At 39.5% G+C, this 18,947-nt stretch overlaps 1 protein-coding gene across 2 annotated transcripts in view; it reads left to right on the forward strand.

The window, feature by feature from the left end:
- ENPP1 (ectonucleotide pyrophosphatase/phosphodiesterase 1) overlaps nucleotides 1-18,947 on the forward strand; it is a 46,097-nt gene that overhangs the window by 10,883 nt on the left and 16,267 nt on the right. For both annotated transcript variants that reach the window (XM_053459692.1, XM_053459693.1), the window contains exons 2-10: nucleotides 3,143-3,215; nucleotides 6,203-6,319; nucleotides 11,839-11,964; nucleotides 12,303-12,366; nucleotides 14,252-14,349; nucleotides 14,863-14,942; nucleotides 16,540-16,659; nucleotides 18,217-18,326; nucleotides 18,800-18,865. In XM_053459692.1, coding sequence (XP_053315667.1) covers nucleotides 3,143-3,215; nucleotides 6,203-6,319; nucleotides 11,839-11,964; nucleotides 12,303-12,366; nucleotides 14,252-14,349; nucleotides 14,863-14,942; nucleotides 16,540-16,659; nucleotides 18,217-18,326; nucleotides 18,800-18,865 — 854 coding nt within the window. The remainder of the gene's footprint in view (nucleotides 1-3,142; nucleotides 3,216-6,202; nucleotides 6,320-11,838; nucleotides 11,965-12,302; nucleotides 12,367-14,251; nucleotides 14,350-14,862; nucleotides 14,943-16,539; nucleotides 16,660-18,216; nucleotides 18,327-18,799; nucleotides 18,866-18,947) is intronic.

Genomic DNA, 18,947 nt, shown 5'->3' on the forward strand with positions numbered 1-18,947 from the left:
GGATATTACACATGTGTTAGGAATGTGAAATTACTCATTAAATAAAACGCTTGGAGCATGGGTATAAAATATAAAAACTGTAGCAAGATCTTTCATGTAGCCAGTGTTCAGGTTTATTATATGTTGTTAAAGAAGGACATGTGATACATTTTTTGCCTTTTTTTAAAGGGGGACGCATCACCTTCTTAGCTTTTTGTATCACTTAGCTACCTATTACCTTTTTAACAATACAATTATTTACATTTTCAAAAAAAGTTCTTAATGTTCAAACAGAAACATCTATTTGTTTGCTAAGATTATTATTATTCTTCTTCAAACAAATGAAGTATAATGTAGGAGAAGGCAACGTTATAATTTTATCCGTAGCCAGTGTGCTCTCTACTCCTACAGCTGCTAAGGGAGGGAATTTTCCAACTTCTGCTTCAGTGGATATATTTAATATAACTCTAGTCAATATATTTTTTCAGGCTGAATAATACATCTTTATGTGCATTGAAAACATGTACTGTGACACTAAGTAGGTATAATACTCCTTTTAAAAGTCTTGGAAAATACCTGACATCACTAGGGTCATACTGACCGATTCCATGTAGCGGAAATTCTGGCATTTTTTACTGGAAAGATTGAAAATGAAAAGGTTCCCAGAAGTTCACAGGGGATGAGCTTCCCTGTTGCTGATCACAGGCACTCAGAAGTGGAGCGCAATGGAGCCCTGCCTACTGATCAATGTGTTATCAGCAGCAGTGGGGATCAAAGTGAAAAGAGGCATAAACTGTGTTTTTCCCTCTTTAAAATTTTTTTTTTTTCAATATAAAAAGCTAAGAAATATATATTTGTTTATATACATAATGAACTTTTTACATGTTGCTGTTTGAGAATATTATAGTGGTAAAATGAGATATTGCCATGATGTTTCTGTTTTTCCCCATAGCAAAAGGGTTAACGTGCAAGACCTATGCTGTGTCTAACATAAATGACTGCTGTTGTGGCATTCTGACTACATTTCCTAGAACTGCACTTTGTTTTTGGCAGTAACATGAGCGTAATCCTGAAAATCAGTTTATAGCTGGGGTCAGTCATTGAAACTTTTAAATAACGTGAGACTGGATTCAGATACAAAGCGTGTTATTTGTGAAGGTAGGTGATGCAGTTTTGAAGACTGCAGTGCTGGAGTGGAACTGGACAATGATATATATATATATATATATATATATATATATATATATATATATATATATATACCGTATTGGCTTGATTATAGGCCGCACCCGATTATAGGCCGCACCCTTAAAGTTTGGTGCTATTTTAAAGAAAAAAATATTTTAAAAGAAAAAATACACATTAGTGGTATGGTAAACCAGTATTTTATCTAATAAACATGGATACGTGTATTTTAACATTTTTGGTATCTATCTAACAGAAATATGGAAAAAGCCATTTTAAGGACCCCCCCCTTAATTCATAATGCACCTTACTTATAGATATGCCACTCTGCCCCCTAGATATGCCATTCCACCCCCCAGATATGCTTTATGTCCCCCAATATGCTTCTCTGCTTCCTAGATATGCCACTATGCTCCTGAGATATGCCACCCAACCCCCCCCCCCCACGACTTACCAATGCATCCCCAGACTCCCTGGTGTCTAGCGGGGGCAGCCGGTGGACGTCTGCGCAATGCGCGTAGACAACCTCTGCCACTGCTGGCCACTTCCCCCGGGGAGCACCAGAAGGTTGTCTACGCGCATCATGCAGAAGTCCACCGGCTGTCAGAGAGGAGGATCACCTGCCCAGCGCCCGGAACTGCATGTCCCGGGCGGCGGGCGATACAAATTGCGCACCCCCACTTTCATTAGAAAAGTATCCAGGCCCCTTTTAAAGGCATCTAATGTATTTGCTAGCAGCACCTCTTCAGGCAGTGAATTCCATACTTTTATTGTCCTTACTGTAAAAAAATCCCCTTCACTGTCGTAGACTAAATCTCCTTTCTTCACGTCTTAGCGGGTGACCTCTTGTCCTTTGTAATGTTCTATTAATGAACAGGTCTTTAGAGAACCCTTTGTATGGGCCCTGTACATATTTATATAACATTATCATATCCGCGCTAGTTATTAATTGTTTATTCTGGATTGGCATCCATCTATACAGATTTGTTGTGTTCCATTTTAAACTCTGGCAGTTTATATAAAGTAACGTTCTACCCAGAGATTAGCGGATGGCAAAGAAATTATGGGTTTCCTTCCCCAGAAATTTCCTGCGAGGAAAACAACAACATTTGAGGTTTCAGGTTGTTATAAGGATAGGCTTCCTTTACAGAAACACACAAATATGTTGAGGTCTTGTGTTTGTTAGATCCATTTTACAAGACAGGGAGAAAAATAGGGGTTCAGGCTTTGCTGCCTGGGAAGAGATGGGCACTGGGGGAGACAAGCTCATTTCTGCTGCGGCTAGTACGAATCAAACAAGTCTGTTACAGAATTGGAGGCTGAACCTACCACTTAAATTTTTTTTTTTTTTAAATAATGTAATAAAAGCCTAACTTCCATCTGTCCTATACTTCATTGGCCCATACTCACCAGCCTAAACATCCACTAATTTAAGATGCCCTGCCAGACTGAGCTAAGCCAGAATTCCATCAGTTGGCATACACAGGTTCTGGCAGGTAATGCCTCAATTGGTTCTCAAGAATCCTCTTTTCAGGACCTCTCCTTGACCTGGGGTACCTCCTCTCCTCCTCTTCTACAAAGTAAATATAGTATGTTCAGACAGCTGCATCTTTGTCATGAGTATGTGTTCAGGCAGTACCGGTGTGACCCTCTGACTAATTAAAGGCTACGGAGGTCTCTGTAGTGGGCTTTATTAGCATTGCCATAAAAAAACAGCTCAGTGTGGTGATTGAGCATGGAGTGTAACTCAAGTTATTGCATGACTGACAACAATGGCAACATCTTGGTCTGCAAGGTTTATTGGGACAAAATAAAAGAAAATCAATGCTAAACTTCATAACTGTATACAGTACTGTATTTAAGGAGCAAAGAAAAGTAATTATTTTGCCATAAGACGCTGCCTTTAACATAAATTTATTTTAGTAATCTGTGTAATGACTACATGCAAATCCTCACTATCTGCCTTTATTCAATTTAGGTTATCTGTGTGTGCTTGTTAACTGCAATCCTTGGCTGTATATTCGGACTTAAACCAAGCTGTTCAAAAGAAGGTAAACAAAAATGCTATTTACATTAATCTCGCATTTTCCACGACTATGTTTTGCGCCTTAAAATTAATAAAATGTAGCATATAAAGACAAATTACTGAGAAGTTGATATTTTCATATTTTCACCAGTGAATTATAGTAAAATATGATAAGTGTTTATATAGCAAAGTTTAATGTATCTTCTACAAACAGGTATTACATGGCCTTTCTGGCAAAATTAGTGCTAGCAGCCAGTGGCATATTCGCTTAAGTCTGGTGGAAGTCCTACTGCTGTAAAACTGGTTCTCAACCCGTGTATCCTCAGGACCCACATTTGTCTTTGGTCATTAAGACGCGACCCAAAAATAACCTCAGAAAAGATGAGGGAGTGGAAAGGCTGTCCGCGGGCTGCAACAGGAAGAGGGGAGGAGCAATAAGAGAAAAACTTTATTCACCTCCCACTAGGAGCTGACAGTGACTGCAAACCAATCAAGCAACTTGCTTTGCGGTCGGGGAGTAATGCTAAAGTACATGCCGGACCGGAGGCTGCCTGATGGCCCTGATTGTTGCGGCCGTGGTCCTGACAGCCTGCTGCTAGCGGATTGCCGCTAGCATGTGTAAGGCAGCCCCAGGAAAGTGAAATTTTCCCGGTATGCCTACTAGATTAGAGTAATATCAGCCTGCATTAAAAATATTGTTTTGAGACAGCAAGTCTAGCATTTCATACAGCACTGCCAATGAAGAATGTATATTAAGTACTTTTAAAATTCTTGACTTGTAAATAAAAAAATAAAGCTACTCACCTTTAGAAGAAGCCAGTAGTGCTTTCTGTGCATTCACTTTGGAGATCGTGCTAGACCTCCTTGGAGCTCTTGATCAAACCAGCGATGACACTGGCTGGTGGTAAGAATAGCAAGCATGTGCATACTGATAAGCGTTGGTGCTTTTGGCTGAATGTTTCCACGCAAGACAAGTAACTTGAGGTGAGCGCAAATTTAAATCAGTGGATTCTCGTGAATACCTACATGAATTTGCACTGGGAAAAAATTATTTCTGTTTTCATCTCTATAATAAGACAGACTTGGGTAACTAACTGAGTAAGGCAGTATGTCACTGCATTGTTTTCAAAAGGAAGAGCAAATTTTACTGGCATTATACCGCGGTTTGCCCTTAGGCTAGTCATCTGTTCCTTTACAGGTCTAAAAATTAGGAAATTAAAACCTCAGATGAACAACAGCACATATTACATTTTGTCATGATTTTTTCAACAAAAATAAAGCCAGAATGAGGGTATACTTTTTTTCACCACTGTACATGCAGTGCATTATTGCAAATGTCTGGAAATCTAAATGATACAGAACATGTGACTGACGACACTGCTGTTTACAGTAGCATGGATACGTGCCGATTTGGCACCCTCATTTTTCAGTACATTTAAGTTTTGCAATGAGCATAAACAAAACTCTGACTTTAAGTGAGGTTGGAATATATTTGTCCCAACTAGTATTAAATCATAGACAATTTTATGTCAGCTGAAAAGGTAGTCAAAGTCAAAATTATTTCTCACTCTGGGTTGCTTGATACCCTCAAGTGAAACAGTTCATACTCCAAATGTTATCATGTTAGAATTATCATCCAGTCCACTGTTTCTGAGATACAGCAGGCTTTATTATATAGTATACATTAAAGTGCACAAGATGGCTTTAGTGTGCCTTTAAAACACTTAAAATCTCATTAAGTCTCCAAAATAATCTCCATACCTGGGAACATCCAATGGTAGGGTACCTGGAGCTGTCCCTCTTTAGAAGGAGTGCCATTGCAAAAAAATAGGATAACTATACTCAAGGGCACCCATAGACATGTGCATGGCTAGTTCCAGATAGCTTCAAATGTTCTGGGAGTAGAAGGGGAATAGGGTGTGGAAAGGGGAATGGCTAAACACAGCTTCCATGCCCCAAATAAAGATACCTGCCATACCCCATTGACAAGGCCAATGAAGGCTGAAACGTACACCTGGGGTTGTTGGTCCCCTCATGTAGAAGAAAATTTGCCTCACATTTTAGTTCTGCCCTTTTAGACAGGATCAGACTGATATGTGGATGAAGATTTTTCCTCTGATGCTCCAATATTCTAAATAGCATCATCATACATGGTGAGGCCATACACCATTGAAGCAATTGAGGACCAAGCAGCTATCATAAGATGACAACATTTTGCAAATTTGCAATACCTGGGAACTTTTGGCCTCAGGCTAACCTGGAGCCTTCCCTTGTGGGACGCGGCCAGGACTGCCCACTGATGTCGGTGGGCGGTCCCACTGATGTCCGTGGGCGGTCCCGCTGACATCTAAGGGAGGTCCCCTGTCATCAGGAGGAGGTCCATCTGACGTTAGGGGTGTTCCTGCTGACATCTGCTGGAAACACCCCTATTTCAAGGGAAAATGGGCGGGAAGCAGGGCGTGTGCACAGATCCCGCTCCCACGACCCGGAGGATTCAAACCCGGAGAGTTCCCAGGTATGGTTATTGCTCAAGTCAATTGATGGACTTACAGCAGTTGCAGATTGTAACCACCGACAGTAATGAGTTACAGGATATTTGGAGTAATGTAACAAAGCACATTAGGCAGGTAAACCTGGTTCTTTTAGGAAGAGGCTAACCTGCTGTCCTCTAGAAGGTTAGCACAACCCTGTTAGAAATGTGCATAAGTTGTTGTACATTAGACCTCACTTTTGGTGCCTCACACAATGTTGTGGTACACGTCATGCGAGAAACAATGGCTCTTGTGCTGGTGAGTGACATCGCAGACTGAACAGGCTTGTGGGCTTTTTTAAATGGAAATCACCACTGGACCACCATGATGTTCAACCACCAACACTACTAAAATAAAATACATTTTAAAAAAGCATATTCATTAAATCATTTGTACTTATAAAAGTTCCCATTTCAATTGATGTTTAGACATGTAACTGTTTTGTTAGTATGCATATTAACAAGCATTATTACAATTCTAGTAAACAGTTGCAAAAATCGATGTTTTGAAAGAAAATTTGGAAGCTGCCGTTGTGATGTTGGTTGTGTGGAGCTTGGAAACTGCTGTTTAGATTATCAGGATGTCTGCATACAGCCAGGTAAGAAAAAGACACTCTATGGTAATGGCATTTCAAAGGAAATAAATAACTTTTACATTTTCAGTACAGGCCACCATTAATATTTTCAAGAATGCATTAATGATTAGACCTTTCTTCCTTGTGAGAGTTGTATTTACCAAACAAGACATTTGCAAATGAAGCAAATGTTTACATGATCACAATGCATTTTAAAAAATCAACAGGAGTGAGCTTCTCCTGCAAGGAAAAAAAATCTGGTTATTTGTAATGTACATGTTATGCAATTTAACTATGCATTATGCAGGGAATGCAGCCTTTCACTTTTCAGAAGGAGCTCATTGAGTTTTACCATTTATAATGCAGAGTCTAGGAGAATCGTACAACCCACCTGTAAACTTTTGCTTTAATGGATACACCTTGTGAGGTCTGTAGTACGTCTTTCTGAACTGCAGCAATGAACACGCTTGCTCAACACGGAATACGCACTGGGAGGCCTGTTCCGGGCCCTTGCAGCTGCTTGCTGGCATTGCGCACTGCTGTCAAGTCTATTGTCTACCATTATTCCTAAATACTTCTCATTGGTAGTTTTCCCCAAGGATATTCCATTTATAGTATAGGTTGCAATTTTATTATTTTTACCATGATGCATAACTTTGCATTTATCTTTGTTGAACCTCATCTGCCACTTGCACAGCCAGTCCCTAACTCTGTCTAAAACCTCCTGCAAAGAAGAAACATTACATTTATTTATAAGGTGCCGGCAGATTCCGCAGCGCTGTTACAGTCAGTAGAACAATTTCACATGCAAAAACACATACAATAACAAAATGGCGCAAAGGAGAGGAGGGCCCTGCTCTTGCGAGCTTACAATCTAGTCGGTGGTTGAGGGGGAAGTGAGACAACAGGAGAGGACTGCTTGGATGGAGATGAATTGATCTGATTCCGACGATGTGTTGAAGCTGTTGATGGCTTGATTATGATGATGTTTGCGAGTACTGGGAAGGAATGTTGTATGCATCCCTGAACAGGTGGGTTTCCAGAGAGGTTTTGAAAGTTGCGTATGAGTCAGAAAGTCTGAATGGAACGGGGAAGAGGATTTCACAGGAGGGGTGCGGCGCAAGTATGTCGTTTCCCTCCAGTTTAACTCCAGTGTAACTCTTAACTGCCCACTTATGAAGAGTCCACTGGGGAAGTGGCCACAGCAGCTACATTTCCAAGCAAGCTTGTTTCCAAGTGAGACCTAGGAATGTATAGGGCTGCCTCACAAGTGGTCAGATAAGGTGATTGCATACAGGAGGCAGATGTTTCACACCTTGGCTAACAAATGCAATTAAGCTAGACTAGAGGGCACCAAATCAGTGGCGTCTCCAGCTTTCATATTTAGGGGGGGCACATGGGGGGCCAGGGACAAAAGTAGGGGGGCAAATAAAAAAACGGTGTATATATATATATATATATATATATATATATATATACACACACACGTTAGACGTGCATTTTTAACTACATAATATGCACTCATCCCTTTGAAGTAAAGACCGTGATTGAAATATGATTTCAAAATAATAGCTAAACTGGTTATTTCTCATTCTTTAATATTAGCCCCTGCTGACAATATATATAAATATTAGAACCTGCTGCCGATATATAGAAATATTACACCCTGCTTCTGATATATATTAATATTAACCCCTGCTGCGGATATATATTGATATTAGCCCCTGCTGCGGATATATACTTCTATTATACCCTGCTGCCGATATACATAAAAATTATACCCTGCTGCCGATATATATTAATATTTGACCCTGCTACCAGTATATATTAATATTAGCCCCTACTGCCAATATATATTATTAGTCCCTGCAGCCAATATATATATAAAATTAGCCCCTGCAGCCAATATATATTAATATTAGCCCCTGCTGCCGATATATATATATAAATACTAGACCCTGCTGCCAATATGAATATAAATACTAGACCCTGCTGCCAATAAATATTAATATTAGCCCCTGCTGCCAATATATGTTTATATTAGCTCCTGCTGCCAATATATATTAGCCCCTGCTGTCGATATATATTAATATTAGCCCCTGCTGCTGATATATATTAATATTGGACCCTGCTGCCGATATATATTAATATTAGACCCTGCTTCCGATATATATAGTATTAGTCCCTGCTTCCTATATATATTAATATTAGCCCCTGCAGCCAATATATATTAATATTAGACCCTGTTGCCAGTATATAAATAAATATTAGCCCCTGCTGCCAATATATTTTATATTAAAAAAAATTGGACCCTACCCAAGCATTTCCTTGGGCCCCGCTCAACGCTTCCTTGCATGCAATCACTCCCTCCGCTACCATACTAAAAAAAAAAAATATTTCCCACACTGACTGCAGATTAGGGGAAGACCGTGAGAGTCAGTCCTGCACCGTTACATTGAGAGGTCCTCTCCCCTGTAATCATCCCCAGAGTCCCTTTATCCCCTCATTCACTAAACCATACCGCTCTTTTACTTACACCCTGTAGTTCAGGTATAGATCAAATAAACAACACATGGAAACAGCATATGCAACTGAATGAGATAAAAAAAAAAACTTGTATTTGCAGGTATACATAAATAATGTATGGAAACATAGCATTGCAGGTATAAACCAACAGAACACACAAACCCAGCATTGCAGGTATATATCAACTGGAAATCACATGTACACTCAGCACTGAAGGTATAGATCAAATAAACAACACACGGAAACAGCTCTCCAGGTATTGATCAACTGAATAAGACATGCAAATCCTATATTTGCAGGTAAACATAAATAATGTATGGAAATATAGCCGATACAGGTGAACAGAATGACACAAAACCCAGCTTTGCAGATATAAATCAATTGGAAATTGCATATAAACTCTGCATTAAAGGTATAGATAAAACCCCCTAAATTACAGGCATAGATCACTGGTCACACACCCCAAAGCCAGCCCTGGTGTCCACACTGCCCACATAGAACCTGACCAGCACCCAAATTACACATTGTGTCAACTTTGTCCCCAAACAGCTGAACGTACGCCATGTTTGTCCCATAAACACCTCTCCCTCCCAATCTATCCTATCTACCTCCTCTCCCTCCCAATCTATCCTATCTACTCCCTCTCCCTCCCAATCTATCCTATCTACTCCCTCTCCCTCCCAATCTATCCTATCTACTCCCTCTCCCTCCCAATCTATCCTATCTACCCCCTCTCCCTCCCCATCTACCACATCTGCCTCCCTATCTACCACATCTGCCTCCCTATCTACCACATCTGCCTCCCAATCTTTCCTATGTACCCCCTCTCCCTCCCAATCTATCCTATCTATCCCCTCTCCCTCCCAATCTATCCCATCTACCCCCCTCTCCCTCCCAATATATCCCATCTACCCCCCTCTCCCTCCCAATCTATCCCATCTACCCCCCTCTCCCTCCCAATCTATCCCATCTACCCCCTCTCCCTCCCAATCTATCCCATCTACCCCTTCTCCCTCCCAATCTATCCCATCTACCCCCTCTCCCTCCCAATCTATCCCATCTACCCCCCTCTCCCTCCCAATATATCCCATCTACCCCCCTCTCCCTCCCAATCTATCCCATCTACCCCCCTCTCCCTCCCAATCTATCCCATCTACCCCCTCTCCCTCCCAATCTATCCCATCTACCCCTTCTCCCTCCCAATCTATCCCCTCTCCCTCCCAATCTACCCCTTCTCATTTCCTATCTACCTCTTCTGACTCTCTAACCCCCTCTTAACTTTCTACCCCCCGCTTTTAAAGTCCACTTACCTTGGGCTTGTCCAGCGGTGAGATTGCGAGGTCTCTGTCTTCCTTGTTCTGCCGGCTTCACTGCTGGGCGCCGGATATGATGACATATACCGGCGCTCGGCTTGAGATGCGGGCACTGCAAACAAGGCAGAGGCCTCGCGGTCGCGGAGAAGAGTGAGAGGCGCCGAACGGTTGCTGAGAACTTATTCCTCAGCAACCGCTCGGCGCCTCTCACTCTCTCCTCCGGGTCTATAAAAAAAAAAAAAAAGACGGCGTTTCAATTGGGGGGGCACACCGGGGGGCACAGCATGATGTAGGGGGGGCCATGGCCCCCTCTGGCCCCCCCTGCCAACGCCACTGCACCAAATGTAACCCTTCGAGAGCAGCAAGATATGGAAACATGCAGGATAAAGACATACTGGGTGGAAAACAGGGGTAACTGCAGGAAATGAGGGGTTCAGGCAAAAGGTGTGAGTCATACCGGGTGGAAAACAGGGGTAACAGCAGGAAATGAGGGGTTCAGGCAAAAGGTGTGAGTCATACCTGTAAGAGAAGGAGAAATGGCAGACATTAGTAATTGCCAGAGGAGTAGTTGGATAAGAACAACTGGACATCCAGATTGGCCCGAATTACCCTGCCTAATTTTGTGTCATCAGCAAAAACTGTGACATGGCTCTCAATGCAGCCTGGGAGATCGTTTATAAATAAATGAAAAATAAGAGGACATAGGACAGACCCCTGAGGCACTCCAGATCTATATTTTTACTAACTTCTTCATAGAATGCTTATAGGTTGGTTTGACAAGACCTGTCTTTCATAAATCCATGTTGACTTCTTCTAATTGGATTATGGATCAAGATAGCAACTTAAGTACCCTTGGGTGTATACCATCCGGTCCAGGGGCCTTGTCTACCTTAACAGTATTTAATTGGTTGAGCACTTTTTCTTGCGTCAGCCAATCCCATGTTGGCTGTAATGGCTCCTTAAAATTAGCCAGCAGGGGCTCAGTCATTGGTTCTTCCTTGGTATAAACAGAAGAAAAAAAACGTATTTAAGATGTCGGCTTTCTCTCTGTCCTCACTAACCAAGTTTCCGGTTTCAGATAATAAAGGACCAACATTCTCCTTGGCAATTAGTTTCTCATTTTCCAATTTAGTCATTTTAATCGCCTTTTTGCAGGCTTTGTTGGCATCTTTGTATGCCATAAATGATACTACTGATCCCTTGCTTTTATAGTGCTTAAATGCCAATAGTTTATTTCTTATTTCCTGGTAAACCACATTGGTTTTGATTTGCTTCATTTGTATTTATTCCCCATAGGTATATATTGGGATGTATAATTTTGCAATCTGTGCTTACAAGTATTCCATTTGTCCTCTGTGTTTAGTCCAGAGAACAATCCATCCCAGTCTATACATTCCATAGTTGACCTTGGCCTGTCAGAGTTTGTCCTTCTAAAATTAAGTGTTTTGGCAGAGTAGTTACCCTTTTTGGAATTAATCTCAAAGGAAACCATGTTATGGTCACTATTCCCCGTTCTATACATTTTGTGGGAAGAGTGCACAAATGCTTGGTAGGTGGTGGGTCCTTCTCATCTCCCGAGAAAATGTAAACGTTCAACATAGGTTGCCCTCTCAGTAAAACTCTTGTTTTAATTCTTCCCTTTGCTAAAAACTGCTACCATGTAATTCCTAGATAATCTTTATATAACATACTGTTTTATTCCAGGTCGTACTTGGATGTGTGACAAGCTAAGATGTGGCGAGAAAAGATTAGCAGGGAGTCTGTGCTCTTGTTCAGATGATTGCAAAGAAATGCAGGACTGCTGTGTTAATTATGACTCTCTTTGTAGAGGTAAACTAAAGCTTTTCTGTGTTTTAATGCTTAATATGTAACCAAAACGGATTACTTGAGTTTTCAGCATTTTCCTTTCCATTTACTAGCAGAGAAGCTCAGGACATTTTGCTAGACAGCATATTTATTATGGTGATTTAATGTAGAGAGAGTTATTATATAATTTCCATTTACACCATCTGCAGTTTAAGTAAAAGTGTGGGGTGGTATTAAAGTGTACTTTTATTCATACATTTTTTTTTTACTTTTAGAAGCCTTTATGGGTGTAATTTTTCCAGTGAAAACCTATGAAACCTCCTAATAATATATATATAATTCCTTGTTCCTTTGTCTTCCAGGAAACCAAAGTTGGGTGAATGTGGACGTATGTGAAGATATTGTAACACCACAATGTCCACCAGGGTCAGTATAGGCATATATAAGAATAAAGTAGTAAAGTCAATGGGGTCAGTCATTTTCCAAAGCTGCAAGACCCAAACCTCAATTTAGTGCATAATTGTAATAAATCTAAGGAGCTGGAGTAACTATAAAAGCATACTTTTCCTATTATCAGTATATAAAAATCAACCAGCCCAACTTTCGCAAGAAAACCCCCCCCTAATGTGGTTCATTGTGTGTGCTTCTGCAAGTCGCACAGAAGTCGGTGAGGTCTAGGACATTTAGTCATACTACCACTGTTAAAAAATATATTTTCTTCTTAAAATAGTTTCAGTTGAGGTCTTTGGGTTATCTGTGGGGATTGCAGATTATAATACAATGTTTTAGTATTCCATTTTCTTATTATTTTCTTTTCTATTACATCATGAAAAAGTACTACGTATCTTCTATTTTGCATTGGCACAGAGATCTCATGACAGTCTGGCCTGGTGTGTGATGGCTCTGTGCCGACAGATTCAGTGTAATGGAGCTAGGTGAAAGCGTCATTAAACTTACAATGATTTAAAAGACCATACAAAGGTTTGGGTATTCCCTTCCTGCTGTGTCAGTGCTGATACCACACAGTGGCGTGAACAAAGAAGCTGCAAGATTTAGCCCCTTCTACACACAAACACACACACACAAACATATAAACACACATATGCAATGAAACACATACTGTAACACTTACAGATACACAGTAACATACCTTCACATACACACACGTGATTAGCCAACAAAAGTAGGGAATCATGTATGCCAGCACTCAACTCCCAGGAAGGTCCCAAACAGCTTCCAATCCTTAGGTTACTTTATTCAGAGAAAGCAAAACAAAAAAGCAACATTTTGGCCAAACAGGGCCTTAGCTTGACAAAGGCCCTGTTTGGCCAAAACGTTGCTTTTTTTTTTTTTTTTGCTTTCTCTGAATAAAGTAACATAAGGATTGGAAGCTGTTTGGAGTGCTGGGATTCTTTTACGTGTTCGTATACCAAAGGAAGGACTGTCCGTGTACTTTGAACCCTTAAGCTAATAATAAAAGTGTGGTCAGGAAAACAGGGCTGCAAAGCCCTGCTTCCTAATCATTGTGTAATCAGAGAGGAGGAGAGTAAATGAAAGAAAATGTATTTCTTCATAAATGGCAAAAAACAAACATAAATCAGAGAGAACCTCTAGTTTCTAGAGAGATCCATGGGGTATGCAAAGCAGGATCACTATTAAGTCCTAGGTAAAAATTATAAGAAATGTGTCCTGATTTTATATATATATATATATATATATATATATATATATATATATATATATATATATATATATATATATATATAATTATTAGTCCAACTACTTATTGTGTTATGTATGATTATGGTCCAAGTTGCCCTGAAGAAACAACATATCATAATAAGTATGTGTAGCCTTAGCATGTGAAGGAGGATCCTGATAAAAAGACTCTATACTTTAGGGTACAAAAATAACTTAGGCCATGAAAGAGTTATAGTTGTTTTCAGTGATATAGCTCGAATCAGGGGTTTAGAGGACTTGGCAGTGGATTTGATTTTGAATCCAGCAACCACCGAAAAATGCATTAGGGTGCTTGAACGTATGCTCCCAATGTCAACCGGCAGCTGCTGGGTAAGTGATGCTCTTGTAAAACATTGTTTGGATTTCACTGATCCCGTAGTAAAATTGTCATGTCTACTCATTTAACTGGCTTTATATACTTTCTAACCGAAGGTTGCCAAGTCCTTAACATATTATGTTGTATATGTTTTTTACATTTTTCTAATTATTACAGATATTGTCTATTAAAATGCTGACCTATCATCATCCCTTGTTGTCCTATAAAAGTACTCTTATCTCTAATGTTCTTCAGGTTCTCAAAGCCCCCCGTGCTCCTGTTCTCGCTGGATGGCTTCAGGGCAGAATACTTACATACATGGGAGGGACTCCTTCCTGTCATTAGCAAACTGCGTGAGTAGTGCATACTTGTATGTCATGAGTATAGTAAAGACCTAATATTCCGTAGGATGTAAATGCTTATCTGGACAATAATTTCTTTTGTTATTTTTAAACCAGTTGAATAATTCTGGAGATATTATTAATGTTATTACTCAGGGACATATTTACTTTGCCATAAATTGAATGTTACACATTTTTTTAAATACTTTATTCACTCATGTGGCAGAATCTTCTTGTTCTACTACTTAGAATGAAAATATATATTTTACTTAAATGGATATAATACCTATATCGTGTCTTCATTTATGGAAAGTAGTAATTTTGGGACTAGACCCTCCTTTTAAGACAATGGCTATTGCTAAAATGCACTTTAGCAATATACAACCAAAACAAAAGGGATAGCCGTCCCTTGAGTTCAAATAACAAATCATCTCACTCGTTTTTTTTTTCTAGTCTGTTCTGTCATGGTTTACATGGATTTATAGTGTTTTAATAATAAAATTAATACTTTGGTTTATTTTGCAGGAAAATGCGGAACATATACCCGTGCATTAAGGCCTGTATATCCATCAAAAACATTTCCCAATCACTACAGTATAGTAACAGTAAGTTTTATTTTTGTTAGAATACCTTTCAAATTTCTTTATGTACCTGTTTGTGAAAAGACAAATTTCCCAACAAGTTCCTGAACTTTCAACCATGTACCCATGGGACATATATATGCAAAGCAGTAAACCATCAGGGTAAAATTAAAAGATCCTATAGGGAGAGGCAAGGGGGGTTAAGAGGTAAAGGAGGGTCAGGATGGCATCTTAGTAGTGTAAGAACCATGCTCTGTGAAATTGCTCAGAGCACTCCAAGGATTTTATAAGTACATGTGAAAGAGGGAACGCTTGCTTGTCTGGCCTTAAGGTTGAGTAAGCACAGAAAACATGAGGTATTCCTTTAGGTGCCCCCTGGTTTGGTCCTCTGGGTCCACTTCACCTTTGAGTTGGTAAGCAGACTCTTTTCTGCACATTTTTTTTTATCTAACCCTAACATTAATATTTCTTGGCCCATGGCTGGTGGGAGATGGTGAGTTTAGTGCCTCAAAAGGAAGATTGGGGACCCGGTTGCCACTGTGGCCTTACCACTGGAGCTCCGTTTACCTTTTTTTCAACGGACAACTGAGGAGCATTACTCCTCAGTTATATAGGAGAAGTACTCCAGGCTTCATGGAGAAACAGAAAAAAAATGTGTGAGAAAGGGAAAGCTTAATCTTCTGGTCTTAAGGCTGAGTATCCAGGAAGCCCGCAGTTTCTTAATAGAGCCTCATGTTAGATCCACCTGCGCACTCACACATGTGTTATGGGCGAGGGTTACATAGACACATTGTGATAGGGCTGGTAAGTGCATCATGGATTCTTGTACCCTTTTATTGCACCCTTTATATTTCTCACCCTGGCCTGTGGCTGGTTGGTGGTGGAAACATTTTTATGATACCAGCAATGGTAAAGGGAAGGCTTGATTGAGTTTATGCACGCAGAACATACACACACTGGATATGCCACAGTCCCCAAAGACTCTTCTTTTTGGTGGGGATATGGGTTGACCATTTGGCTCCCACATCTCCTTGAAGAGTTCAGTCTCTGTCACCATTAAATCACACAGTCACCGTCTACCTTTTCTTCATATCTCAAAGAGAAAGCACGGCTTCTACAATTAAATCACATCAAAAGTTGAGCAACTTCTGAGTTAACTCACTACATCTACACTGGCAATTAGTTACTCATGGCTCACCTTCATGGAAACAGCAACCTGGATACTTCCCTGGGTCCAAAATATTAAATTTGTTGCAAAGTTAAGCTCTGTATGGAAGTGTGTGGTATACACCTCCAGTAAATTGTACAGAAAATGCCCTGGGTTCATACATCTGCTGAACTTCATAGTTTACTCACCAGTGATCTCTGCAGGATCCCAGGTGCCACTGGTGTGCTGAGTTCTCTGGAGCAGATTTAAGGCATTAATTGAGGTGATTATTCTAGTTTAAAACACATAGGAAACCTCGCATGGTACCTGCATGTGTCAATGGGCAAATCAAAAATACACTGCTTCTATGCACCTAATAAAGAAGTTCTCATATCTTTATTTTAGAGAATTATGTATTAATAATAGAATTAATTTTAGTAAATGCATTGCATTAATGTGAAATCCATTTTGCAGGGCCTTTATCCTGAATCCCACGGTCTAATTGACAATAAAATGTATGATCCCAAGAGAAATGCCCTTTTTACATTGCGTAACATAGAGAAATCTAATCCTTCATGGTACCTAGGAGAACCGGTAAGTGTATTTAAAAAAAACAAAACAAAAAAAACATCATTACATCATGTACCTTACCCCTTTGGCTATTAAGTATGCATAATATCAAGTACCCTTAATGTAAACTTTCTGATTGCTTCCTAAAATATTTGTGGCATCCGCAGCATATGTACCAAAACTAGCAGGAAAGTTGTGGTTTCATCTGTTTCACTGCTAATACTAGCAAGTTTCTCTAGTGTGGACCTTTGAGCAGGCCCAGGTAGAGACTGGAGAAATCACTGATTTAACTATACATGGTGCAGGGCAAGCCAAGCTCTTTGGGCAGTTTGTGTTTTATAATGCAGGGGTCCATACACTTGGGAGCCAGCCAAAAAACGTAGGAGCCAGGTTTTTCCCCAATCATGTTTTTATTTTAATTTATTTAAAGTTTAACCATAAACAATATAACGGGGAGACTTCAAAACAAACAGTGATTTTTTTTTCCATAAAACAAACAAATATTATGCTTTTACTGTGAAAATATAATATCCATCAGGACACCTCAGTTAACAGCAATATGTATAATATATTAATATCCTTAACTCCTTGTACTGTTAAATACTGGATGTGTGATTATATTCATTATAAATTAATAAGGGCACATTAGGTATTCTCACCTGAGCCAAATAGAATGCTTGGGGACAGTATTTTAAGGGTTAAATATATTGGCACATTCTACAAAAGTATTTTAAGGGTTAAATATATTGGCACATTCTACAAAAGTACTTTGGGGAATTAACCCCTCCAGTGCATGGCATTTACAGCAAAAATATAAATATGTATTTGCTACCCACGTTGCCCAGATTTTGTAACAATCATAAAATGGGGACCTTCTATCTGGATCCCCACACCCTAATTTAGTCTTATCCCATACAATAAAAATCAAAGCACCTTTTTAAACTATTATCAGTACTGAGTACACTGTTGTGTATAGTGAAGTGAAAGAGCTGAAGCACCGGAACTCAGGTGTGCTCTGTTAAAATGCATCAGGGTGCAGACAGCATAGATTATTTAGTTTTATGTTATTGTGGATGTTGGTTCCAGTGTTCAGAAGCTGGTGCTTTTTGTGTTATTCCTGGCTGGAAATACCTTTATTCTATCAACCTCGAGGAAGCTAACCCACTATAGCCATGGAACGTTGCCAGTAACTGGTATGGTAACCTACATCCAAAATGGTTATTGCACTTGAGCTGGTTCATTTGGGATTGAGGAGTCTTTGCAGGGTTCATCTTTACACAAGAGTATATTCATGTGCTATTTTTTTTATTTGCTTGCTTTTTTTGGCCCATGTTTTGGCTGTATATGTCATAATCTGACAAATGTATCACATCAAAACTCTCCATTTGGTTTGAGTATCCAATAAAAACTTTTTTAGTTTTTTACAGTGACAATATACTGTTTTGGATGCTGAGTGCTTAAGTTTAAGGTATCAAATAAAACACCTACATCACTAATTGATTGTTTAGAGATGAATGGTAACTCACATTATTGGCTGCTTAGTTTCCTAAAATGAAGTAACATTTAATTGTATCTTTACAGCTATGGATAACTGCAATGAATCAAGGATTAAAGACAGCCACGTTTTTCTGGCCTGGGTCTGACGTGAAGATTAATGGATCCTATCCAAATTACTATAAGCTTTATAATGGGTAACTATATATTTGACACTCTGCTTTGTGGATATAGTTCCTATGTCAGTGGTGGGCAACACGTGTCCTTCCATCTGTTGTTGCTCATCCAGCATGAGAGGTGTACTTCCGGAACAGTCGGTGGGGGTTGTTATAATAATATGAGTTAGAACCCTTTGTGTACATTTTTGTAGATTCAGAAAGCTAATATAATTGACATAATAGAAAAAGTTTTGTATGTTAAGGGCAGATTAATAAAAACGTAATCGGTGTGAGTTTTTGTGGTTGGACATTGTATCCATGATTCAACTTAAATAAATGAAGATCTGTTATTTTTGTTGACACAAATACACGTAGCAGCAAAATAGTATGGCCACAAAACACTGTCACACATTACTTTTAAACTACTGAAGTTCAACATATGTAAGCTGTTGAATGCCGTCTGTATCATGGCAATGATTTTGAATATGTAATAACTCCAAATCTTTCTATAGGTCCATTCCATTTGAATATAGGGTCATGACTATTCTTAAATGGCTGCGGCTGCCTGAAAATGAAAGGTAAAAATATATTTAACAATATGTTAAAATGTAGTATGGAACCATAATTTTAAAAGAAATGCTTTCCACCTCTAAACATGCT

Source organism: Spea bombifrons, chromosome 3 (genome assembly GCF_027358695.1).
Source record: "Spea bombifrons isolate aSpeBom1 chromosome 3, aSpeBom1.2.pri, whole genome shotgun sequence".
Taxonomy (NCBI): domain Eukaryota; kingdom Metazoa; phylum Chordata; class Amphibia; order Anura; family Pelobatidae; genus Spea; species Spea bombifrons.